Source organism: Limanda limanda, chromosome 13 (assembly GCF_963576545.1).
Source record: "Limanda limanda chromosome 13, fLimLim1.1, whole genome shotgun sequence".
In the NCBI taxonomy this organism is placed as follows: Eukaryota; Metazoa; Chordata; class Actinopteri; order Pleuronectiformes; family Pleuronectidae; genus Limanda; species Limanda limanda.
This window is the reverse complement of record NC_083648.1, coordinates 6,416,142-6,440,555: the sequence shown is the minus strand read 5'-3', so window position 1 is coordinate 6,440,555 and position 24,414 is coordinate 6,416,142. Positions and strand designations below refer to the sequence as shown.

Here is a 24,414-nt window from a genome sequence, read left to right as displayed (position 1 = left end):
GCAGTGCTGCTCTCATAAAACACTGTGGCCTTTAGGAGCCGACTGGACGCAGCCATGATAACCACTGAGCTGCTGTGGGGGTCTGATGTGGCCCCCCCCGCTCACATGGAGGGTGGACAAGTGCAGAACTGGCAACCTGCCCTCACGGCTCTGTGAGGGAGCTGGTGGTCGTCTCACCAACATCAGGGAACATTTTGAAAACACTCCTCAGTCCTCAGACTTTACCCCAAAACAGTTCTCATTCCTGTTTGCTGGTTTTATTATTCAGTTGGATTATGCAATAACTAAACAGACAATTTCCGCCATACTTAAGTTGAGGGTTGGGGCAAGGGCCTAGGGGTGGGGAGGACTCATTACAGTGCAAAATAGGTAATTTTTTTATATTTGTGTATTTTTTAATTTTTTGTGTGTATGTCACAGAAAAAGACACAAACTGGACGTTTTACATTTTACTCAAAGCACTAGATTCCTTTTTGAAAAAACATCTGTATAAGCTTAGGAATATGGGTAAAAGAATAATACAAATATTTCTAAATGGAAGTTGTTAACTGCAGAAAACCCAGAAGGTGCTACTAAAGTAATGAGTGTTTCTCCTAAACTTGTCATACAAAGGGATGGTGCCACATCTTTACAAGTGTTTTAAAACCACCTAATTCTTTAATGTGTGTTCATGAGGCTGGAGCCGGTTTAATAGACTGAAAAATTAACGGCTGTTCATCAAGAACTAGTTTCACTAAAGGTGCCGAGTGATGCAGATTTTTACATCAGACTTGCTGTTTCTCCTCCTGTTACCAATCTTAATGTTGTTATGCTACGCTGAAAAAAATAACTTGAAATGTTATGAAAACTCTGGTTTCTTCTAGTTTAATAAAAGAATAAGTGACTGACAAGTTATTTCCAAAGAGCAAAATAATTACATCTTAAAATCTCTTCTTTCATTTGATCAAAAGTCCAATAATCCAAAACAATTAGTTGAAGTTAAAACAATATAAGACAAAGAAAAGCAGGAAATCGTCTTGTTTTAGAGGCTGGAGTCAGAGAAGATTCAGAATTGTGTCGATTATTTAGTTTGAAAGACTGAAACAATGAAGTTGATTAAACTATTAATTGTGGAATAACTTTAACCCTAACAACAAGGCAGATTATCCCCTTTATACATAAGTGTGTCATTGTCATAATAAAAGCAAAGTGCAGGAGGCTACAACTATCTCAAGGTTAATAGAAGTGTTTGTTTGAGATGAACGATCAATGAGAAGCTCCTTTCCTCCCCTGGACAGTAATCACATGGTCCTTGGTGCAGGCAGGAGATTGTAGCGAGCTCTCGGGGGGGAATGTGTGTAAATGGGCTGCAGGCCGGTGCTTCACAAGGCCGTGCCGACTCAGCAGAAAAAGAAAACTCCTTCCCGAGGGACACAGGTGACCAAAGGAGGCCGATATCTGTGAAACTCATTCAGCAGTGCTCAGTCTGGAGGTCAGGCGTCTGAAACGTCTGTCCTCTCATCAGCAGCTCACACACAAGGCGCTGACATTAGGTTGTTAAAAAAAACGAAACAGTAAATGCAATGTGTCACAGGAGTCGTCCCATTTGTGGAGCAACACCAGCAGCTATAGACGACACTGTGGCTCAGACACACCGGGAGGAGGGAGGAGGGAGGAGCTGCCATGTCATCTGCCTGCGAGCTCCTGAGCAGGTCCGCCGAGTATTCTGGGACGAGCGGCGCTGGCATCGGGCCAGTGGCGTGTGTAATGTGCCGAGATAAGAGAGAGAGAGAGAGTCGAGTAGGGGAAGGGTGGGGCGGGCGAGGGAAGGCAAAATGTCACTCCACACTCATCATGGTGTTCAGAGGACACGGGTAAAGATCGGAGAGCCTCAACTTGACTGAAGGGCTGCAGGCGAAATAATGCTGACAAATCATAAAAACAGAAAGAGATCCCACACGTCCCCTTACTGCTGCTGCCATAACAAATATCAGCGGCTCAGACGTGTAGGGAACAGGGATCATCTCTTCCTTTATGTAACCAGACTTGGGTTCGGCTTAGATTGAGAATTCCCCCTTTCAAAAGGAGAATTAAAGGATAAAGCCGGTGTTGTTATATCTTTACGTTTATTCATTTTCTCACAAATGTATCTCTGCTCTGTCATCAACATATCGCAGGAAAAGACCAAATCCAAACAGTGGATTCAATCCGTCTGTGTCTGAACCGTCACGATTTATTCGAAATCCAAACTATCACTAGAACAAATTAAATATTGGTTCAGTTTGATGGAGTGTGTGAGAGCGGTGGCATCCAGGAGATTGTGAGCTGATCCTCTCGAGTGCTGATCGAAGCAGATTGACTTTCTGCCTTTTTCTTGATTTGAGCAGGAAACACTTTCACATGGATGACGGACGTTTGCCTGTTCTGAGCGACAGGCGTCTAGACATCTTCAGATATCTCATACAAGAAAAAGGTGTTTGTGAGGGCAGACGACTGAATTTACTGTGAAAACACCAATAGTGATATTTCGCCTCTTCAATATCTGATTGTTTCTGTAAATAGCCTCCTCAAGATGGCTGCCGGAGCTTTAACTGAGCCTCTTGTTATCCTCCAGCCCACGATAACCATCGAGCGACGGCCTCCAGCCTCTTCCAAGATCATCTACTATTCACGACTGGCATGAGCCGAGCTGTTTTTCAAGGATTTCCTTCTGTGACCATTAAAGGGACTCTTACCTTTGTTGCATTTTTTCACTTTTTTTGGATAAGGTTAAATTGGTATTAATAAGGTAATGACACTCTAAAATGCAAGACAGACCCACCAGGAGTAAAAACAAACAATTATTTCACTCTCATAATATTTAGTGAAAACTTCAACCAATAAAATTCTTCGGACCGAAGGACCTTATTGGCCGACAGACCTGTCTGTTTGCTGCATGGACATGCAGGTTTTCCGTCTGCTTCTTGTGGCGCATTCGGGCCCGTCATCATATGTGAATGTAAATGTATATAACTTACCGAATCCATTGCTTTGGTAAACAAAAACTCACGTGCGTGCGCGGAGGCAGTAGGTTCTAAGTCTGCTTGTAAATAAAGTTTCTTCAAAAAAACACCGCGGATGGGAACGAGGTGGTGGGGCATTGGAGGAAGGCGGGATGATTTGAATGTGCTGTAATTCTCAAATGCAACAAAGGTAAGAGTCCCTTTAAGAAAAGGTGCATGGGGATAAGCCACAGATAAATAAAACCCATGATCGTAGAGTTGTTCCAGGGTCTAGGACACTATTAGGATCCCCTGCCTTGCGTCCTCTGCTCACTAATGGGAACAGCTTCTCGTTATCTGTGACTGGAGCTTCGGGGGGGGGGGGAGGAAGGCTAGAGGAGGGAGTGGGGTTGAAAAGGGGAAGTGCTCGTTGATATCCAGCTGGCTGACAATGAGGTCGTCTTCACCCCCGGTGCCACTTATGGCCCACTCAATATCTCTCTGTCCCCTTGTGTGTGACAAACGGTTCACAATGGGTCGGTAATAAGGGAGGAGGGGCCGTCACCTCTGCACACATGTGGTCCTGGAGGCCTGAATACAGTGGGAGGGGAGCCAGTGAGGGAGCAAAGGGACATTGTCATTATCAAATCCCGGCAGACGACCAATCTGCCACTGGACCGTGTAATAGACGACGGGATCCGAGCTCAGGTGGCAGCAGAGGTCCGCAGTAATCCAGAGGGAATCGACGCCTGGACGTGTTATTAGGCCAGAGGGGGGGGTCACATCAGAAGGGGCGTGTTTGAAGAACAGGAGCCACAGCTTCCTGATGAAATGGGTTTTTACGGACCTGAGAAACCTGATTTCACCTTAATTTGGATCTTCAGCGTCTCTCCTGATTGTTGAACAACCCTGTGTCTCCTAGATATTGTGTTGTTTGCATCATCAGACGCCTTTAACACTAATATGTGTCTAACAGATTTTCTCTGACCAATTGAGGCAGAGAGAAGAAGCATTTCTGTAATAAATATTTGCTCAACTTGCCAACAATTTACTCTTGCCCTTGTTAATTAGTTTTCTATTTATATGCTAATAGCCGGGTCTTTAAGGGACTTGATTGTTCTCTGCTGTTTCATTTCCACATTTGTTTAGGAACATTCTGTCATTTCATCTGTTTCCTGCGCTGTGAGCTTCACGATGCAAGCTGCTGTTTGTTCAGAATCATATATTTGCATCATGACGGACAAAAAATACAAATGTTGTTCCGTCCTCTCTTAACATGTCCAGTAATCTAGATATATTCTTATTTCCATTTCTATTGATGGATTAGTGATATGACACTTACAGGACAATAAATTAACCTGGGTGAAATCATCCATTAAATTAAAATGCTTTCAATTCAAAACCCACTATTAAAGAATATCAGCTCATATTTCAGTTTTCTGTAATAATCAGGGATATTTGTCACATTAATGACCCATATTGTTATGGGAGCTTGAGAAGCCTGTGGAGCTGTTTAAATTCACTCATCCTTTGTGTCAGTTCCTGTGTAATTGAAACGCTGTAGAGAAGCAGGAAGAAGAGATGGATGCCACAGGGATAAGATTCACTAAGATGCTGCAGCCTTTTGATAAATTCTTTGCGTTTTGTAACAAGCTGTGTCGGCAACTCTTTATTGCTGAAGTCATCACTTAATCATGACAGCCCCAGAGAGCTGGAAGTGTCAGCCTGTGTCTGCCTCCCATCTGTCCTTCACCCTCACGTCTTCTTCAACAAGCTGATCTCCCTTCAAACCCAAAGCACTAACCTGTCTATAGGCCCCCCCGATGCTCAGATGCATCTACTGTATGCAGGATAATATACACAGGGGAGTTTGCTCACGCAGCTTCCAAGACCTGTACATCGCCCAAAATAGAGCACTCTGAATATGAAGGCAGACGCTAAAGAGATGCTGCGAGGTCGACCGGAAACGGCTCGGTACTTTGTCAAGGAGCGAACGTTCTTTTGACCTGAGAAAAGTTAAAAGCATCTTGAGTAAAAAAGAAATACACAATCAGATCTGAATCTCAGATTTTCCTTTACTGTCAATAAAGCTTAAAATGCTTTGTTTAGACTTGTGTATTGTTTGAATTTGTTTTCAAAACTACAGTCGATACTGAACCATAGTTTGAGCATCACTCAGCTGTGAGATTTCCAGATGAAGAGAGCAGCTGCTTTCTACAGAAAAGCTGCAAAAACACAACATGCACAAAGATAGTGAATATCCAGCTAACACAGTGGAGGGTTTATCTGCTAAAAAAGCCAATATTTTCAAGGGTCTTACTGTCAATATCTTTATGTCAACAATGGAGCATGTCTACTCCTACGTGCAGGGAGACACTTGGAGTGAAAATGGAAATTCTCCATAAAACCCTAAAGTCTGGTCCCTCCTCTCTACACTGTGGCAGCGCTGTGTCACCCAGCTGCTGTCGGCGGGAACGTGGCGACAGCCTTCTGTGACTCAGACAGACTCTGACCCCTGCCACATGAAATGAGCTCTTTTAATCCATCACTGACCGACTCACTGATTCCACACACACACCCCGTGGTCTCATCTACAAACTGAGAAACACACGGTTGGACATAAAGGACTGAGGGGCCGATGGGGAACATGTGACCCAGGCTTGGATTATTTTATAGAACTGGTGATTACATCAGTAGAGTTTGGGATATGAAGGTCCTACAGGCGAGAAGCAACGTGATTCACAAACGCATTTAACGAACTTTCATCTATTTAAAAATCTCTGTCTGTCTGTCTGTGGCTCACATATCTCAAGAACTATTCATCTTATCAGCTTCAAATGGCATCTGTATTGTTAATGCCATGTTTGACTTCATGTTTTATAGGTTTTATATTATGTTGAATCCAATTTCCAGCTTATTTTTTGCCAAACTCTTCACTCGTATAAAAGTCAGATACACAACAAAGATCGAAACCAACCATTTCTCACTCTCACCTGCCAATGGGAACTGTTATTGTTCTGCTCCCTGTGTTTGGAGGAGCAGTGAGGAACACAACCACTCAGGCTGAGTTACAGCCTGCCGAGCTGCTGTCAACCTGCCTAAATATAACTGATAATAACATTTGTCACAGTGGAGAAGCAGAGGCACTGAATGGGGAAGATGTGTGGCTCCTCCATTGTCAGATCTAGGTTAAACTGAGCAGCTTCCTGTGATGATGAGATTGGGTTTTTCTGGATTTGATGCCAGTTTGTGAAATTTGAGTAAATCTCAGTCAGGTGTCTGCAGCAACACTTCAGGAGCTTCTTCTACGTGATCATTAGTTATGATTCATCTTTCTGCAGCATATTAAATATAATCTATCACCTCGGAGCAAAACCGATGGATTAAATTTGCCAATTGCCTTTTCTTAGTTTGAAACTCCTCTCAGGGGCGTTGAGTGGCAGCTGCAGCTGTGACGTTGCTCCTCAAGTAATTTGATCATGAAGCAAACAGCTCCCAGGTGTTGTTTAACTTTCATAGACAATGAGTTAATCTGCTAAATTCAGAATGTGTATTATACGATCATTTAACACATGATCATATTTTTCTTGCGTATTTAAAACGATGCTTTAATTTTATTTGTTTCATTCTTTTTATTTTATATACGCTATTCCCTTGTCTATCTCCTGTCATCCTGCTGATTGTGTATGTATGTATGTTTGTGTATACACGGATGTATGTGTGTATGTATGTATGTGTGTATATATATATATATATATGTATGTATGTGTATGTGTATGTGTATGTGTATGTGTATGTGTATGTGTATGTGTATGTGTATGTGTATGTGTATGTGTATGTGTATGTGTATGTGTATGTGTATGTGTATGTGTATGTGTATGTGTATGTGTATGTGTGTATATAAATATATGTATATATGTGTGTAAGGATATATACTGCAGTGCTCATTGTTAGTTTGGGGTGGGATTTTTGTTGTTGTTCTGTTTGTTGTGTTGTCTGTTCTGTTTTTCTAATGTTTGTTCTATAAAATGGTTAAAAACCAATAAAAAGAATATAAAAAAAAAATAAAAAAAAACGATGCTTTAAATTAAAATTCGAAACACAAGTAAAGTCTCCTCACTTCTGAAGACGCTGACCGTTAATGTGTTTTCTCAAATGCTTTGATTCCTCCGACGAATGCTTCGGGATGTTTTGAGATAAAAGCAGCAGCCGTGATTCTTTTTTAAATTAAAACACTTTCAAAACTTCTGCATCTAAAAAAAACTCAGAGGAGAAATTTCATATTTCAAGGCTTTTAAACTTCAAACGCCGCAGCTCCAGACTCATAACACACCGCTCCTGGGTTTCACGCAAAATCGATGATTTTTCCATTTGCTTTGTGTCGGCGATGGTTTTGCCGAGAGGGAAGCAACATCATCGCTGCTCAAAAGCTTCACGGCCACACGGCTCAGGTTTGGCCTACTTCACTTTAAGACGTACATTAATATTAATGTTATCGAGTGCGAAGCAGACTTTGACCAAAGGGAATGTTCTTAAATTGACTTCCATGCTTTTTATGATGTTGTCAACGGGGGGGGTCTGACCTTCTAATCTTTGGAAACAGAATCCAGCATCAACAGCAACATGTTCAAACAAACACCCTCTGCTGCTCATTATGTAAATGGCGGATCTTTATATGGATGTGTGTCACTGCAGCAGATTTTCAACTTACAGCAGAGTCCCTCCGCTACTCCTCTGCTCACGCCTGCTCTCCTTCCCATTGGTGCAGTCTGACACGAGATGTTAACTAGGTCAATGAGATTCCTTCACACTCCTCCAGCAGGGAACCACAGCGGAGAAGAGGAGCCGAGCGGATACGATGAAGAGGAGGATCAGGAGATGCTTCAAAGCCAACATCTCTTCTGCTGAGATCTTGCAGGAGGAGTGTGAGAGAGGAGCACCAGACTGCTTCTGATCTGACATGAAACGCACGACGTCTGAGGGGACTCTCGCTCAGGCACCGGCGACGCGACTTATAAACAATGCAGGCTTTCCCCACTCCAGTCTTTGTAGTAGTGGCATGCTGCAATAAAAGACTCATGTTTGGAGCCACTCTGGGAGACACAGGCGATTCCTATTTTTACATGCGTGCAAAAATGAAAATACTGTGCCCAACACTGCCTCAGCACTCTGTCTGAATAAAACCAGTGGCTGTCTAGTGGCTGTATCCAACTATTTCTGGTGGATATGTTGTTTCCTTCAGACCAAAACAGACAGGCTGTACCAGCTTATCACAGAGCCAACATACAGAGATAAACAACCAGTCACACCTATGGTGATTTTAGTATCTCCAATTGTTCTAACCCCAATCTGCCAGTGTGGGAGGCAGCTGGCTTACTGAGAGAAATCCCACGCAAACACAGGGATGACATGCAAACTAGACACAGAAAGAACCCAGTCCAACCAGGATTCAAACCAGGAACCTCATGCTGACAGTGCTCAGCTACTGGGTGTGGCTTTAAATTAAATACCATGCAGATATGAGTGGTATTGATATGAGCTGCAATGCAAGTGATAAATGTGTACCAGCAACTATTTGGATAATTGACTAATTCCGTGGTTGCAGCTTCTCAAATGCTTTATTTTTTGTCATATATTATAATAAACATATATATTTTATATTTAGATATTTAGTTTAATAAAAGTAACTTTTATACAAAAAAATGTCACTTCAATTTCCACAAAACTTCTGTTGTATTTGTAATTGTACACATGATCTGACTGGTGCTGTTATGTGTGATCTTGTGCAGCTACACCTACATCAGATATTCCTCTAGTATAAAGTATAATCAGAACTATCAGTGTGGTGTTGACTTGGTTTAACACAATAACACCTCCACTAAGACATGATGGTTTTAAACTGTGTGATGCAATGTTTACTGTTGGGCTTTTCTTCAGCACCTTGTCCTCACGAGAAGCTTCCGAGTGACAACAGAGGAAACATGACAGACCTGTGCTCGCTGAGGAGGAACAGCTGAGCACAAAGGATTAGAATTATCTGTAATGAAAGACGAATCTATCGCAGGGGACCGGGAACACCTAATAAATCACCTGATGCCGGTGTTATGCACGCTGACGTTTCATTAGTTCCATTTCATTACACGTATCACTAAGCCTTTCTTTAAATGTCAGAGGAATGAAGAAATCTCTCGACCAATCACTGCTCTCCTCTCGCGGTGACCACACACATCCAAGCAGGAACAATTCGCTTCTCGAGCCAAAACTGTAACGAGAGACGCTCCCGACGACCTTCTTCCCTGAACTGTTTAGCATCAGGTCTGTGGAGCTTGTTGTAGCCGATTCCTCCGCTGCTCTACCTCTGTGTCTCTTTGTCTTTGTCTCTCCTCCTCTCCCCTCCCGTCAGCCTGTGTGAAAACATGCCAGGCTGTTTTATAACAGGCCTTCTTCTTGGATTAATCCGTGCACGGGTGCCAATCTCTGGGCCAGAGTCACACTGTGAAACCTCTGACAGCAGAGAACAGGGGACAGGAGGAGACGAGCTTTAGAGGCCAGAGACGCACAAACTGTCCTGAGGTCAGTTTCATATATTTAACAATAAAGTGAAAATAAAAGGGTTTGACAGGATTTTATTAATGTCTTAATTACTCCACACAGATTGCAGCATAATACTGGTGATGCCAAACGTGAATTTTTTACAGAAACTTGAATTATCAACACACTGATGAAAATAAATTTAAACCAAGAGTCAAACATCTGCAAGTGCACAGAAAGATTCTCGAAGTGCCTCTGTTGCAATTCTAAAATCTAAAAACACAAACGAAAGGAGTGTGTAGGTGAATAAGGAAATTGCACCTGAGTCACAATTGATACGATCTAATTAAAGCTGAAAGGCAAAGGAACAACCTCTCCGTCGGGTTGAACAACATTGTTGTTGTTAGGCTCCTCGGTCCCTGATGTGTATCTCTGTGACTCAGGAACTGAGCAAAGGGCAGATTGTGGGATTCGGCCAATTAAATGTTTCCCTGACTCAATGGTTTCTGCATCTTTGTAAAGACTCTTATCATTGGCTGCTAACAACACCCAACTTTACTAATGAGTTCCTATTGTGCATTATTAATTTCACGGGACTTTCAAAATGAGGATGTGGTTATTAAAACTGGAAAAAATCCTGCACAGAGAAACTAGAAAATACTAAACATCGGGGGTTCCAGCATCATAAAGGAGGGAGGGAAGAGAATCACAGAACCACGTGACACTGAAGTGCAGATTCAGACGTGGATTTTGTTTTTCTGGGACAAATCTCGGGGGGAACACAAAAAAAAATCTGCAATCAATTGGAGCAGCAGCTATCTCTGCCTCTCTCCTCCTCCGCCCACTATTTCTGTTTGCACAAATAAAGCCTGTCTCATGCTGCGGTCGTACGTGTTGCAATCCTGCTCTGAGAAACAGCTCTGGAGCAAACACACAGAAGAATGCTCTAACTGTTGAGGATATTTGAGACGCTCCTCATCTTGAGTAATGTCCTTTCACTTCAATCATACTGTTCCCCAATTATTTCCTTTCCAGCGTTCACCAGTGTCAAGTGAAAACAACATAAAGTAGAGTTTGTACTTGATGCATTGTCACATCCAGACGAGATATGGATTTACCGTCCGCCCCGGCACATGCAGCTCGGTCAGGCGCTGAGAAGTTGCCTTTGAAACCGACAGTACTGAAAGTCGAGGTCACGAACGGCTTCGGAATACAGAATCTCAACCAGTGGAGGCATGCGACAGAAATAAGCTGAGATACTGTGATGCACATGACGGCAGCAAGGTGTCCTCCAGTCGCCAGGAGAAAACCCCAAAGCATCTCCAGCCTGACTGGTCGGGTATTAGCCTACTTTCTCCCTGTTGCCAGACGGCGTGTTACCTTCTGCTTGTCAGAGATGATTAGTTTAAGCAGCTGAACTTAAGCAGCCGCCCCGAGGAACAACCGCCACTCGTCTTATCACCTGTGGGAAGACGGTTCCCTGCCTCTATCCAAACAAACACTCCCTCCACTGAGAGACAAGAGTTCAGGGATAAAAGTCTGAATTCTTAAGTTTAGGTGCAAAAACGTTATTCTCTTTCTGCATAATTCAAAAGGCAACTGAGCTAATATGGAATGATTACAAACTTTATGAATCTGATTTGCGACTCTAGAGTTACCGTGCAGTCTAAATGTAAACAGCTCAGATGTAGCTCACAATAATAAGTTAATGACTCAACAGCAACATTATGCACATCACCCAAAACATGATGGGAATTGTAGTTCCTGCTCAAATACACACCTATGGGTAATTAAGGGAACATCAGCAATGGGAGGAGGCTGGAGAAGTAGAAGAAGACAGAAAACCCACAGGTAGAACATGTAAACTCTGCACAGCCCCGGCCGGCTGGCAGGTTCAAACCCAAATCCTTCTTTCTCAGTTCAGAAAGAAGAATAGCGTTAACCACTACACCACCATGTCCCGCTGAAGTATCCTCATGAACTTACCACAAGCCCAAAACAAGTTCTGCGTTCCTCAAACTCAAATTTGTGTGGCGGTGACCTGAGGAAGCACCGGAGCAACCAGCATGTGAGCATCATCATCCTCTCACCTCTCGGGTCCTCTCCAGCTCGTTGTGCACCGCCTGTTTGGAGATCTCCACCTCGATGATGTTCTGTCGGAGCAGCTCGTTCTCGTCCTCCGCTCGGCTGCGCTTGTCCTCCACGCTCTCCAGCTCGTTGTGCAAGCGCACAGACACGTCTTTGGCCACCTGAGATTCAGATAGAAAACACGTTTATGAAAACCTTTCATTATGCTTCATTAGAACACATGCTACACTGACTGTGGACTAAAGTGGCCTCTGACCGGATGGTGGATCATGATCCTGCTGGTTGCTGACCAGAGACTATGATTGCAGCAGGACTGCTTGACATACCGTATTGAAGTTATCCTTCAAAATGTTTACCCTCATCAATGCTGCTAAAAAACTTTAATCTTGATGATGTTTTCCTACACTTGACATCTATTGCACTTCTGTCCGTCCTGGGAGAGGGATCCTAACACGTGTCTCTGAGGTTTCTACGTATTTTTACCCTGTTAACAGGTTTTTTTTGTAGTTTTTTTTCCTTACTCTTGCTGACGGTTTAGGACGGAGGATGTCTCACAATGTTAAAGCCCTATGAGACGATGATTTGTGAATATGGGCTATACAAATAAAATTTGGTTGATTGATTGATTGATTGACATCATTTCTATATGAGCTTACATATACCAACCAACACATATAGACACACCAGGGCTGGTTACAAGAGTGAAGAATGGTTCAAAGTGACTCAGAGTTCTTTATCAGGTAGTAATGACTCATGCTGAACGGTGTCACAGACCTTCAGGTCCTGCTCCAGACTACGTAGCAGATCTCCGTCCACGTGGCCGGTCTGTGCGACCCGCAAGCTCTTCTGCTCGGCCTTCCGCAGGCGGTACTGCAGGATGCGGCAGTTCTTGTTGGAGCGGTCCAGTTCCCTCCGCAGCTCCTGCAGCTGGTAGACCTCCTCCTCCAGGTAGCTGTCTCGGATCTCCTCCATCTCCGCCCGCAACTCATCCACTTCATCCTGAGAGACACGGTGGAAACAGGGTCCAGCTGTTACTTCAGTTAAAATGTTGATATCCAACACTTGCCTCAATAAATCTCAAACGTTTGGTAATTTGCTGAAATAGCATGTGCAGGAGAATAGAACTGATTGGTGGACAGAGAACCAGAAAACCCAACTTCTCAAACCACAACTGTTCGCCTGCTATCCTGGGGCTTCAGTTTACTCAGGAGATTTCCCCTGGGAGGGATATTCCTCCAGCTTGACTGGCACCTGATGAAAAGTCAATTGGATATTGAATGGTGAGGGAGGGAGGGAAGAGTGTATCAATTAATGAAAACTCAATCTGTCCTCATTGGGAGAGGCAAAGAGCCCGGTGTTATCTGAGCTGGGCCCCGAGGAAGCAGCTAACGACCTCGCACAGGGTCAGGCCGATCGATGGGACAGGTTAAAAGCAGAACCTGAGGCAGAGCAGCATCCTGGGACCAGGTATATATTTACAGATGATCACTGAGGTTTGTGGTGAGTGTGCACGAGTCATCACCGGTAATTAGTCGTGTCTTTAACTGTGGTGGAGGATATTAATAGAAAACTTAAATTCCTCACAACACAAAGCAACGTCTCCATAAACGACTTCTGTCCAACGTACAGTCGTCGAATAAATTGCTTAATCCTTAAAGTGTTGAATAAAATTTGTAAATATTTTGTTTTGTCTTCATTCCTAAAGATGTTCAAATAACAAATCTTCACATTAAAGGAGCCGGCAGCAAATAATTGACATCGAATTATTATCAGAAGTAGAATCCTACATTTTGGGGGTTTACAGCATTGCATTTGCTTATTTAGTATTATTTTAAGACACTTCATTGACCTAATTAACTTTTAAACCAAAAAGTATTCTGCAGTTTATCCTGTTATAAAAATCAGGGTTAGTTTTAGCCCTAAAAGCATCTTGTTGCTATGATGTACATGAAATAACAAAGGTTCACATCCTCTTCATGACCTTTATCACACATCACCTCTTCCTGTTTTCATCTGTTCCTCTCAATCAAAAGAACCAAAGCACCATAAAATACACAATAATGCTATAGAATAATAATCAGAGAGGTGTAAACTCTGAGATGAATAAAAACAGGCAGTGATGGCCGGGACTCCCAGATATTTTGGGATGACGGTGGCTGGATGGGGGATGTCTCTGGAGTTCACCTCAGAGACCCAGCTGGCGTTTGAACCCACACACATGGGACATCTGACTGTTATCAAGTCCTGTGGGATAAAGCCATTACAGCGAGAGGCAGCAAAGCTGATTAACTCTCGTGTGTTCTCACCGAGCCAGAGAGAGAGAGAGAGAGAGAGAGAGAGAGAGAGAGAGAGAGAGAGAGAGAGAGAGAGAGAGAGAGAGAGAGAGAGAGAGAGAGAGAGAGAGAGAGAGAGAGAGAGAGAGAGCATCAAGTTTGAAATAAACACTCACAGTAACATTCAAATAAACCTGTCTCCCATCTGGGGGGAAATAAAAGAAAACTGCGAGATTGTTTGCCGCATAATCTTCTGTTGTCTCCCCCCCTCCTCCTCCCCAATTTATGGGGATAGCCTACTTATAGAGTAGAAAGGGGGGAGGAGGGTCCTGTGTGAAGTCTTCAAAGAGAAAATACAACACACTGGAAAACAAAAGACTCATTAAGAAACAAAGCAGAACCTTGATTTTTCCCTCTTGAACCAGTCAATGGCTTTTTGCACATTATACACTCGCTTAAAAATAGTCCTGCACACTGACACAAAGGATTTCAACAGAGATAAATCAAATAGTGACTAAGTGTAAGTGCAGTTTGAATCTGTACACGGAAACACATCTGCAGCCAAAGTGTAACAGATGAATCTTCACGGTAGAAACAGACTTTGGTGACTTGACAGCAACAGTGTAAAAACATGACAATAAAGCTTCCATTCATAAAGGGTAAATCCACAGGGCTGCAAAGGGAAGGTCACAAAGATGATGGATGGGGGGGTGAGTCTACATGGCAGCCGGGCAGCAGAGAGCACTGGGTTCAGATTCAGTGAGATTAGGCTGAAAGCTCCAGGAGAAGATGCTCAAGGACACTTTGAAAGGTTGTGATGAGAAGTGGATCTGGGACTTCACTGTAAACAGGGTCTTTACAAACCAGCTGCTGCAGAACACAGATCATACACGATGCAAAACTAAAAATTGTCATCCAACATTTGAGTTTGATGACAGTGATGCTCCAGCTGTTGGATCAGCGTCCTCTTACCTTGAGGTAGTCGTTTTCAGATCTCAGATCCTCCATCTCCCGGTGCAGCTCCTCCTCGGCTGCCTCCCCGGAGCCTGGCGGTCTGAGGTGTGGGGGTCCTGCGGGCTTCTGGTGCCTCTCTGCCGGCTGAGGCTGGGACAACATGCTTCCCTTGGCGGCTGGAGCCTCGGTTGTGCTCGGCGGATGAACAGCTGGAGCTGCAGCAGGAGGAGGAGGTTGATCCGCCCCCCCCTGCTGATCCCGGTCGCTGGAGCCGGTTCCGGACTCCGGGTCGCTGCTGGGAGCCGGTGCCGGGTCCGGTGCCGGCCTCTGCTCGTCCGACGGGCAGTCCGACAGGTCCGAGCTGCTGTCGGTCTGGCTGACCCGGCCGAGAGGCGACCCGGTCGGTACCCGGATCGGGGATCCATGCAGGTGAGGGCCCGGGGAGCCCAGCTTGCCCCTCTTGCCCGGCACAAGGGTCGGACTCCCGGTGCTGCTGCCGGTGCTGTCCGGTTTGCTCCCGGCGGTTCTGGGCTCGGTTGCAGCCGCATGCTGGATCACCTTCACGGGCTTCTTGGCAGCAGCTGCAGCCGACTTGGTGTGACTTTTCCCGGGGGCTGGTTTCCCCTTGTCCCCGGTGCTGCCTCGCCTGGAGCTGCGGCTCGGGTGGGCTGCGGGCACCGAGGCGGGGGGATGCTTGTGGAGTTTGGGGGATTTGGGCACGATGGCAGCTGGCCTGGAGGACCGGGAGTGTGCATCCTTCAGGAAGGGTCTGGCCGGGGAGGGAGCTCGGTTCAGCCGCTTCTTCTCCAGCTGGTGGTTCTGCGGCTTGGTGTCGCTGGAGCCATTGGAGCCGTTGGAGCTCTCCATCCTCCCCGGAACACCAGCAGCTGCAGGAGGAGGTGAAGCAGGAGGAGAAGATCAGTCCACAGCTCCACGGAACACCTCGGACAAACAGCCAGGTTCCTGCTTCTTCCTCCCCGGGCTGGGGCTGCGCATCCTGCGGTGAGCCGGGCGGGTTCTACGGGTTCTACTCCATCATGAGCACGATCACCAGGTTGTCATCGTAAAGGAAACGCTGCAGCCGAAAGGGGATTACTGGGACGGACAGGTTGCATCTGCAGCCCGGGTTCGTGCATGGGAAAGGAGTGAGTCTGGGGTCAGCCCTCTTCTTCCTCCTCTTCCTCACGCCGGGTCTCCATCCCTCGGTTCCGGCTGGGCCCCCCTTGTGTCCCTCGTACCCGGCTCCTCTTCCTCCTCTCCTTCCTCCTGGATCTGCAGCCGCTGCGGTGTGAAGAAGCTCGGCAGTGATTTTGCTGCGGGGCGCATGCGCAACACCCCCCTGTTTTCTGTGGGACCAGGTCTGACACACACTACTGGTTATTGATCACACACACTGGGGTGATGCACTCAAGAGGAACCAGTACTGCTCCTCCAAAGGAAAGTCTGGTGTATCAGATCCTTTCTTTCCTCAGACCCCATCAGAAAATGCACATCTGTATTCAGAAGTAAATCACAAAAATTAAGACCATATTAATATCTTTAGTCAAAACAAGGGGGAACCATATTCACCTTCTTCTATGGAAAATCGAATGTCTATCAGATCTGCACTTGGAAGTAAATCCATCGCTTCAACAGCAGTTTATTTGATAAAGAAAAGTCAACTCAACTTTTGCGGCAACACATACAAATCAAGAATATCTTTATATTATATGTATATCCTAAAATATATATTTATAAATATCTTTAATTAAAACTAGATGAACCATCACTCACCTTCTTTAACGAAGATCATGTCAATCAGATCTTTGATTCAATCTTTGATCAAACACCCCAATATAAAAGTTCAGATCTATATCTAACTAAATCAGTCAGATCTAGCATCTTTATTAAAGAAGTTTATTAAAAGTCGCCTCAAGATCCTCAGAGCCAACTTTTGCAAAGACACAGTCACACAGTAAAACCAAGACCAGGGTTTGGTAATAAATATAGATATCTTTAATTGCAATTCATTAGTTCAAGAATGCCACAAGTTATAAATACCACAAGTCCACTTTAAACATGCCAGAAACTTTTTTCCGAAGACTTGAAACAGGTTTAATACAAAGTACAGTCTTCCATCTCTTAAAAGGATACAGATTTCCATTTCAATGAAAGCATTTGTTTAAAAACGTATATTTAAAACACTGAGTATTATAAGGCTGAGCTACTGAAACACAGTCCACAGGGTTAGTGGTGAAACGTCGGGGGGGCAGACAGACGAAGGTCATTTGCTGGCTGCTAATCTCACTGGAAGAAGTGCTGTGATGTCAGGCTCATATATATTTTTCTTTTGGTATGAAACTATTCATTTGTTACCATCCATCATGTGCCATTTTAAGTCCACAAAGCTTGAGCTTAACATAAAACTTAATAATAAATGTTTCATCAATTCCAAATCCTGTCTTCTGGGCGGGCTCGTCCTTCTCGTGGATTTTAACATGTAGCAACAAAACTGAAAAACCCACAGTGCACATTGCTCATACTGCAGTAATTTCACCACAAAGACGGAGAATTAAACGGGAATTAAATGATAATTAATGTCTACAGGAACAAAAGGAGAACCTAACATGCATTACCTTGTTGAAACAACTGATGAGATATTCCCAAACTGGTCCATAATAAACGGCCAAATCATAAATTCAAAGCGGCTAACTTCCTCTAAAAAACACAAACGTTCCCTTTTAAGCAGGATTTTTAGGAAAATGCTTCTTTATTAATTTGATATGAAGCTCGAAGCAAAATAAAAGCTGCACATAACGAGCAGATAACAGATGGAAGTTTCCTGTCAGGTTCAAACACCGCACAAATCCTGCCCTTCTTCGAGTCTTTCTCTCGACTGAATCCAAAGGAAAAACACCAAAACAAAACAATTACATATATTAGTAACAAAACCAAAGAACAAAGCTTAAAACTTAAAAAAAATGTGCCTGTGTAGTTTCTGTCTGTCTCTATTCCTTCAGAAGAAACAGCAACATACGTGGGAAATTGTCCATGTGAAGGCTCCAGTCCACCGAAGACTACATTACCCATCTCTCCTCTCTAACAGGATGTGGAAGAGCAGTGAGCGGCCACTGCTGAGGCAACAATGATAGTGGTTAGTGCTAATCTAAGAGTTGTGTGCTTTTTCCTTTTTCTGCACGTAAGCTTACGTCTAGTTACGATGAATTGTAGTGCAAAACATTAGTTTTTAGAAAACGCAAAAAGAGAGCCGCTCCAGCCAACTTTAATACTTTAAGGCAAAGGAATAGTAACCGATCACCACCGCACGACCACCCGCTGCCGGCCACGGGAATCTGCACTTTGTCCAGTCATTACAGCAACACTCCATATTTACATCATGTGCTTTGTTTACCTCAAGTCAACCTGTCACCTGGTAAAAATACTTATTAATAAGAATATATAACTACTGTACCGAGAGCCAGAATTGAACCGAAGCGGATTCTCTGTGAGATACCCGACTGTCAGGGCAACTCAGACTACGTTACAACTTAGTGTGTGTGTGGTGACAAAATGAAACAGCAAGAGAACAAGCTGCAGGGCCCCTCTATAATCCCCCCCCTCCATAGAAAATGTGCAACTGCGACCAGAGGGCTCTCCACCTTGAAGGCACCTGAGGGGCACAGCTCGTCTATCGGTCAGAGGAATGAGGTAGTCCGGGTCACATGTCGACAGAAGGGTAGAAGGAGGCGGGCGAACCACGGGTTAGTACGGCACATGTCATAGTGTTCAGCTACAAAAACGGGAGGAGAAACAGGGATAAGAATAATACTGGTTTGTTAAAAGAGAGAGTCCATGCATTTTCAGAGCTGTAGTCAAAAATTCCAAACTGCTGCCGTATCCTGCCCCCTGGTGGCCAGCTGGGTGCTCTGCATGTGTGTGTGTGTGTGTGTGCATGTGTGTGTGTGTGTAGGATGGGGGACCACTCTCAGCAACAGCGCATGCGAGGTGGGGGCAGCTCCGGAGGCACTTCCGGTTCAGGCTGCAGAGACAGGACACTGTTGGACATCTCCGTGTTGGGAACCTCCAGAGGCATCTGATGGATCAGGGACAGAGAAAAACTGAGAGTTACTACCATGAAGATTCAGGTAACAGAATGTCCAGTAAGTCTCAATTTGAAGATGAGAAAGAAGTAAAAACAAATTCCATGCCGAACAAGAATCAAATTGAAGCAGCAAAATGTTACAAAATGAACAAAGGGAACATATAACATCCTTAATTGATAAAAACTAAACAAAAGTTGGACAGACTGCAATAAATTTAATAACACAACTGAACAATGAAGGTCAGGAGAATATTATCGCAGCAGGTGCAAACGGAATAATCACAGGTTATTATTTGTAATCTATTCATACTGACCTTGCTGAGAATGTCATCCACCAGCTTCAGGAAGATCTCATCCACGTTAAAGTTATCCTTGGCACTGGCTTCGCAGAAGCGCATTCCACTTATTCGAGAAGCAAACTGTAACATGAGAGAGGGGGAAGTTATTACAGAGCCTGAAAAAGAACAACTGCATCATTTAGATAATTAGAGACTTCATGTGAAAGTTACTCGTCGGACATTGTGTCTTCAAAGTCCATGTTCTTGATGATGGTACAATCTGAATGAATTAAATTAGAGGTAACATGCTTTTTAGTATGATCTTTATGCTCTATATTCCTGGGACTGGGCTTTCAAGCTGTTCTTGTTACTACTGATGCATCTTGTTTCAGAAACCTTGATCTGTCTGAATGTATAGAGAATAAAGACATTCTGTGTTATGGTGAAAGGCAGCAGCTGTGTGTAGAACCCACCCGCTCTCCCTGCTGTCTGGAGATGATCCGGTCGCTCTCACAGTCCAGCTTGTTCCCAACCAGGAGCAGCTCTGCTTCCTCGGACGCGTACTGACACAGAGCAGAGAGGAGCCATGTCAGCAGATCATCACCCTCCGGTTTTTAATTAAAGTTTCACTAGATCACTGCATTGGAATCTGTTCAGCACACTGGCACCATGGAAGCTGGCTGGACAATGTGACTGATTCTTACACAAGAGGTGGTGAAGTATTTCATGCAGCTTGATTTGTTAACGTTACCTTGTCTATCATCTTCATCCACTTGGGAAGGTCTTCAAACGTCTCCTGCTTGGTGATGTCATACACCAGCACTATTCCCTTAGCTCCCCTGTAGTAAGCTGATGTGATGCTGTTGAACCGCTCCTGGCCGGCAGTGTCCCTGCACAACACAAATTCAACACAACACAATCAACAACAAAAGCTTTTCCAGTTATATGAACAATACTTAAGGTAAAGAAGAATCAGCTTCAGCAACATATTATTAATGTAATTTTACTCATTGATAATGAATTTCTCATTTCTTCATACGTCATTTTTTAAGAGAGATTGTCTTTGTGTGCCACCACACAATCATCATCATTATCATCATCACAGGAAATTTGGAGTTATGAAATGATTCTCTACATTGTGATTGATTTACTTAGCAATTATTACCAGTATATAAACATTTGATAAATGTCTTTTAACATACTGTACTGTAGCTGTAAGAAGAAATAGGTTTATATCAACGCTTTTCTCGATTATAATACCTCCTGTACGCACTCATAAGTCAAGGCTTTTATATAAACAGACAATTATTGACATTATAGAAAAGTTGTGATTACATGAAACATATTTTCAGAGTAGAAGGCAGAACGAGTTGTTGAAAACTAGAAAAAATAAAATGTCAGTTAAAGCGACATTACAGTGTTGTAAACTATTTATCAAAAGTGTTGTGCTACAATCAACATATTCATCAAGACACACAGACATTTTTAGATCATCATTAGATTTACTTGGAAATTTAATGAATGTGTGTACAGATATTAATTAGGTCACAGTATGAATCAGCTGATCATCTGATCCTGGGTGAGCAGCGTGACGAGCGGGTAGAGCTGCACTCACAGAGCAGTGTTACTGTACCTTCAGCCAGCCAGCCTGTCCCTGTTCCCCCTGTGAGTCAGAGTCAGGCTTATGAGCAGGAGAGCAGACAGACACACAGCAGCACAATGCCAGCGTTAGGTAAGGCCGGGGGGGGGGGGGCGTGGCAGCTTCGACATGAGAGACAAGACACACGGAGGGCGGCGTGCCTGATCGGAAAGGTCGAGGACGGACAGAGGAGCGGAGACAAAAAACGGGACGTGGTTGAGATGAGGAGGGCGGGACGGGTGTTAGTGAAGAAGTCAGATGTGTTAGAGGCACAAGCAATGGAGTCCCCCCCCCCACTCAGCCCCAATCCCCCCACTCTGTCACACAAAGGCAATTACCAGTAAAAAAGCTTTCCCTAAATGTGGCATCACTTTTTTTATTATACAAGCTGGATGTTTTTAAAATGCAATTAAGGCCAAGTTGAAGTCATAAGACACAAGCAGAGGCTAAACATCATCATCAAATAACATAATGACATCTCTAGTGGTCTGTTTGAGCAATTACATTAACCTGATTACAGGCTTCTGAATATCTGAGTTTTTGAACAATATATTAGAATAATGAAGTAAGGCAAAAAGCCAATTCAGTCTGATTATCAAGCAGCAATAACACGGCACCTCTCTCACCCCAACTGCTGAAAAGCTCAGTATTACATCCATCAATTACTAAGTGACACAGACGATTTTAACCAATCAATCAAATAACTTTTAAAAACAACCAGAAATAGCTGTAATTGTTTCAAAAATGTGAAAACTGTTATTCAAATTTCAAATAAAACCGTGGAAATTAAAAGATAATCTGTCTTTCTTTCTCCCTAAACAACCTCTGATCATGACAGATTACCATCAGCATCAGTTACAGGTCAATTTACAGCTCCATAGGAACAGTAGGTGACCATACTTCAACCAGCTAAATGTTAATTTGGGGGATCAGGATCTGATCAGTTTGGGAACACCTGACTTAGCCAAGCATCTCTGATATCAATGAGGTGGATACAAAAATGACACTTTATAAATAACCTTCATATAGGATTTAGTCGAGATGCCACCAGTGAGTTAGAGCAGCTTGCAGTATGCTAGAAGAGGAAACGCTTAATGACAACACAGAGGAAATGCAGCATGTCGAGGAATGAAGGAGGCGGAGTCTTATTTCTAATCACTCACCATATCTGAAGTCGGATCTTCCTTCCTCTCAGCTCCACTGTCTTGATTTTGAAGTCAACTCCTACAAGAGGGATCAAACACACACATCTTATCTGAACATGTAGCAGCATCGCTTGTGTTGTTGTTGTTGTGCCTCCATGTTGGCGTAATATCAGTTGGTAGATCTGGCATGAAGAAAATTGAACACACCTCTATATTACCAAACCTTGTGACTAGTTGAATCATATTTTTTATTTGTAAATAGGAGGTTTCCTTGTTTCTATCTTACAAGCTATGCACAAGAAGCCAACATGTTCAGGGAAAGTTGAGAGGCTGTCAGACTTGCACCACAGCAGTGACAGGGCACAAAATGGAGTTCTGCCAGAGCAGCTGCCTGCATGCACCTATTTTGGGATTGGACACTATGGCTGGCTGCTGGTATCGGTCACAGGCGTGTTTACCCAACACACCTCGTGTATTATAAACTGGAAAAGTCCAAACCACGGCACACCATGTTCTCTTGTATTCATGAAGTCAAGATAACAGGGATCAATAAGTTAAATCAATGGAAAAGGCAATATAAGGAACCTAACTATAACTACAGCTACTGAATTACTTAACTGGACATCTGTGCTATTCAAGTATAATATTACCTATTAACTTAATTGGCTGTCAATGTAGGAAAACTCACTTTAAGATCCAATCCTCACTCGACAAGATATAGAAAGTGACAGCTCTTGTAGCCTCTGTGTAAAACATATAAAATCTCTATAATAGTATATTTATTTGCAAGGAATACCTGGAAATTATGCGATAACTTTAAACAGTGTGCCAAATATTCCCCACGTTTGTTTGACCGGAGAAACCAATGTGTTACTTTTTCCCCATGGATTATGTGCCTATACTTTCCCTTTACTTATAACTATCTTACTATAGTATTAGTGTTATTCTTGAAAAGTTAGATATGTTGAGATGCATTATTTGAGCTTTTTGATTTTTCCTGAATCAGCTGTTTTTCCTCTGTACTTGTGCAGCTGTTCTGTGCATAACTCACAACTAAAGATACAATAAACACTTTGTTGGGTGCAGAAGTGTTGCATCTAAAAGCCTAAAAAAAAAAAAACTGTTTCAACAAACATGTCAAGTGTCAAACGTGTGAGTGGAGGTGGATGGAGGTGGTTGACCCAGGGGACAGTCTCATTCCTGGGTCAGATCTGTTAGCCTGACCAGTGTAGTTGTTGCAATAAACCTGGAAATTATGGGATTATTTCAGACAGCGTGCCAAATATTCCCCAGGTATTTTTGACGTAAACTGACGTGTTACTTTTCCTCATGGATTATGTGCCTATACTTTCCCTTTACTTATCGTACTATATTATTAGTGTTATTCTTGAAAAGTCTATATGTTGACATGCACCGTCATTTTATCATAATTTGATCTTTGAGATTTCTCCTGAATCTGCTGATTTTCCTCTGTACTTGTGCAGCTGTTCTGTGCATAACTCACAACTAAAGATACAATAAACACTTTGTTGCGTAGAGACGTTTGACAGGAGAAACTAATGTGTTACTCTTTCCTCATGGATTATGTGCCTATACTTTCCCTTTACTTATAACTATCTTACTATATTACTAGTGTTATTCTTGAAAAGTCTATATGTTGACATGCACTGTCATTTTATCATTATTTGAGCTTTGAGATTTCTCCTGAATCTGCTGTTTTCCTCTGTACTTGTGCAGCTGTTCTGTGCATAACTCACAACTAAAGATGCAATAAACATATACACAACTTGTTCCAAACAACATGTCAAGTGTCAAACGTGTGAGTGGAGGTGGATGACCCAGGGGACAGTCTCATTCCCGTGTCAGATCTGTTAGCCTGACCAGTTAGCTCGAGTTAGCCAGCTTCATCTGCTGGTTTCACCTCTGGCCAGTTGCATTACACAGTAGAAACACATGAGGTGGTTTAGCTAGCCTCCCTTCCAGTAAATAGACGGAGCCCAGCTGCTGGACGTCAACACACAAGTGGACAGACACACGTCCTGTCCCCGCCTCGTGTCCTCACCTACTGTGGACTTGCACGCCTCGCAGAACGTGTCGTCCGTGTACCTCTCCATCAGGCTGGTTTTACCGACCCCTCTGGAGCCGATGATGATGATCTGCAGTTTGAAGTCGGCGGGACGAGGAGGCATCTTCCTGCGGCGCGACTGAGCCCCGAGCCCCGGGGAGGAGGTCGCGGAGCCCCCGCCACCACCGGCGGCCCTCCGCGGGACGTCGAGCCGTGGGTCCATCATCAGCGAGTCCACATCCGGGACAACCAGGAGACAAACACACACGAACCTGTCCGAACTGTGACGGAACCGGAACAACGAGCTAATCCGAACTTTCTCTCGTCTCCGTGGAAGTTTGGGAAAGTTTGTGTCTCGCTGAGAGTTGTTGTTCAGCCATTAGACACCGCGTGACGTCAT

The 24,414-nt window shown here is 43.8% G+C and overlaps 2 protein-coding genes across 2 annotated transcripts in view; both read right to left on the bottom strand.

The window, feature by feature from the left end:
* Positions 1-12,566, bottom strand: part of LOC133017933 (microtubule cross-linking factor 1) — a 53,656-nt gene extending 41,090 nt beyond the window's left edge. Inside the window, exons 1-2 of the mRNA XM_061084188.1 lie at positions 12,354-12,566; positions 11,582-11,740 (exon numbers count right to left, since the gene is read on the bottom strand). Of these exons, the coding sequence (XP_060940171.1) occupies positions 11,582-11,740; positions 12,354-12,551 (357 nt within the window). The 5' untranslated portion in view covers positions 12,552-12,566. The remainder of the gene's footprint in view (positions 1-11,581; positions 11,741-12,353) is intronic.
* Positions 12,567-16,778: 4,212 nt separating this feature from the next.
* Positions 16,779-24,414, bottom strand: rab12 (RAB12, member RAS oncogene family). Its single transcript, XM_061084279.1, has 6 exons — positions 24,012-24,414; positions 21,968-22,028; positions 19,917-20,055; positions 19,639-19,728; positions 19,202-19,306; positions 16,779-18,878 (listed from the first exon to the last, which is right to left on the bottom strand). Exons 1-6 carry the CDS (start codon positions 24,238-24,240, stop codon positions 18,771-18,773), a joined length of 732 nt encoding a protein of 243 aa, XP_060940262.1. The 5' UTR covers positions 24,241-24,414; the 3' UTR covers positions 16,779-18,770.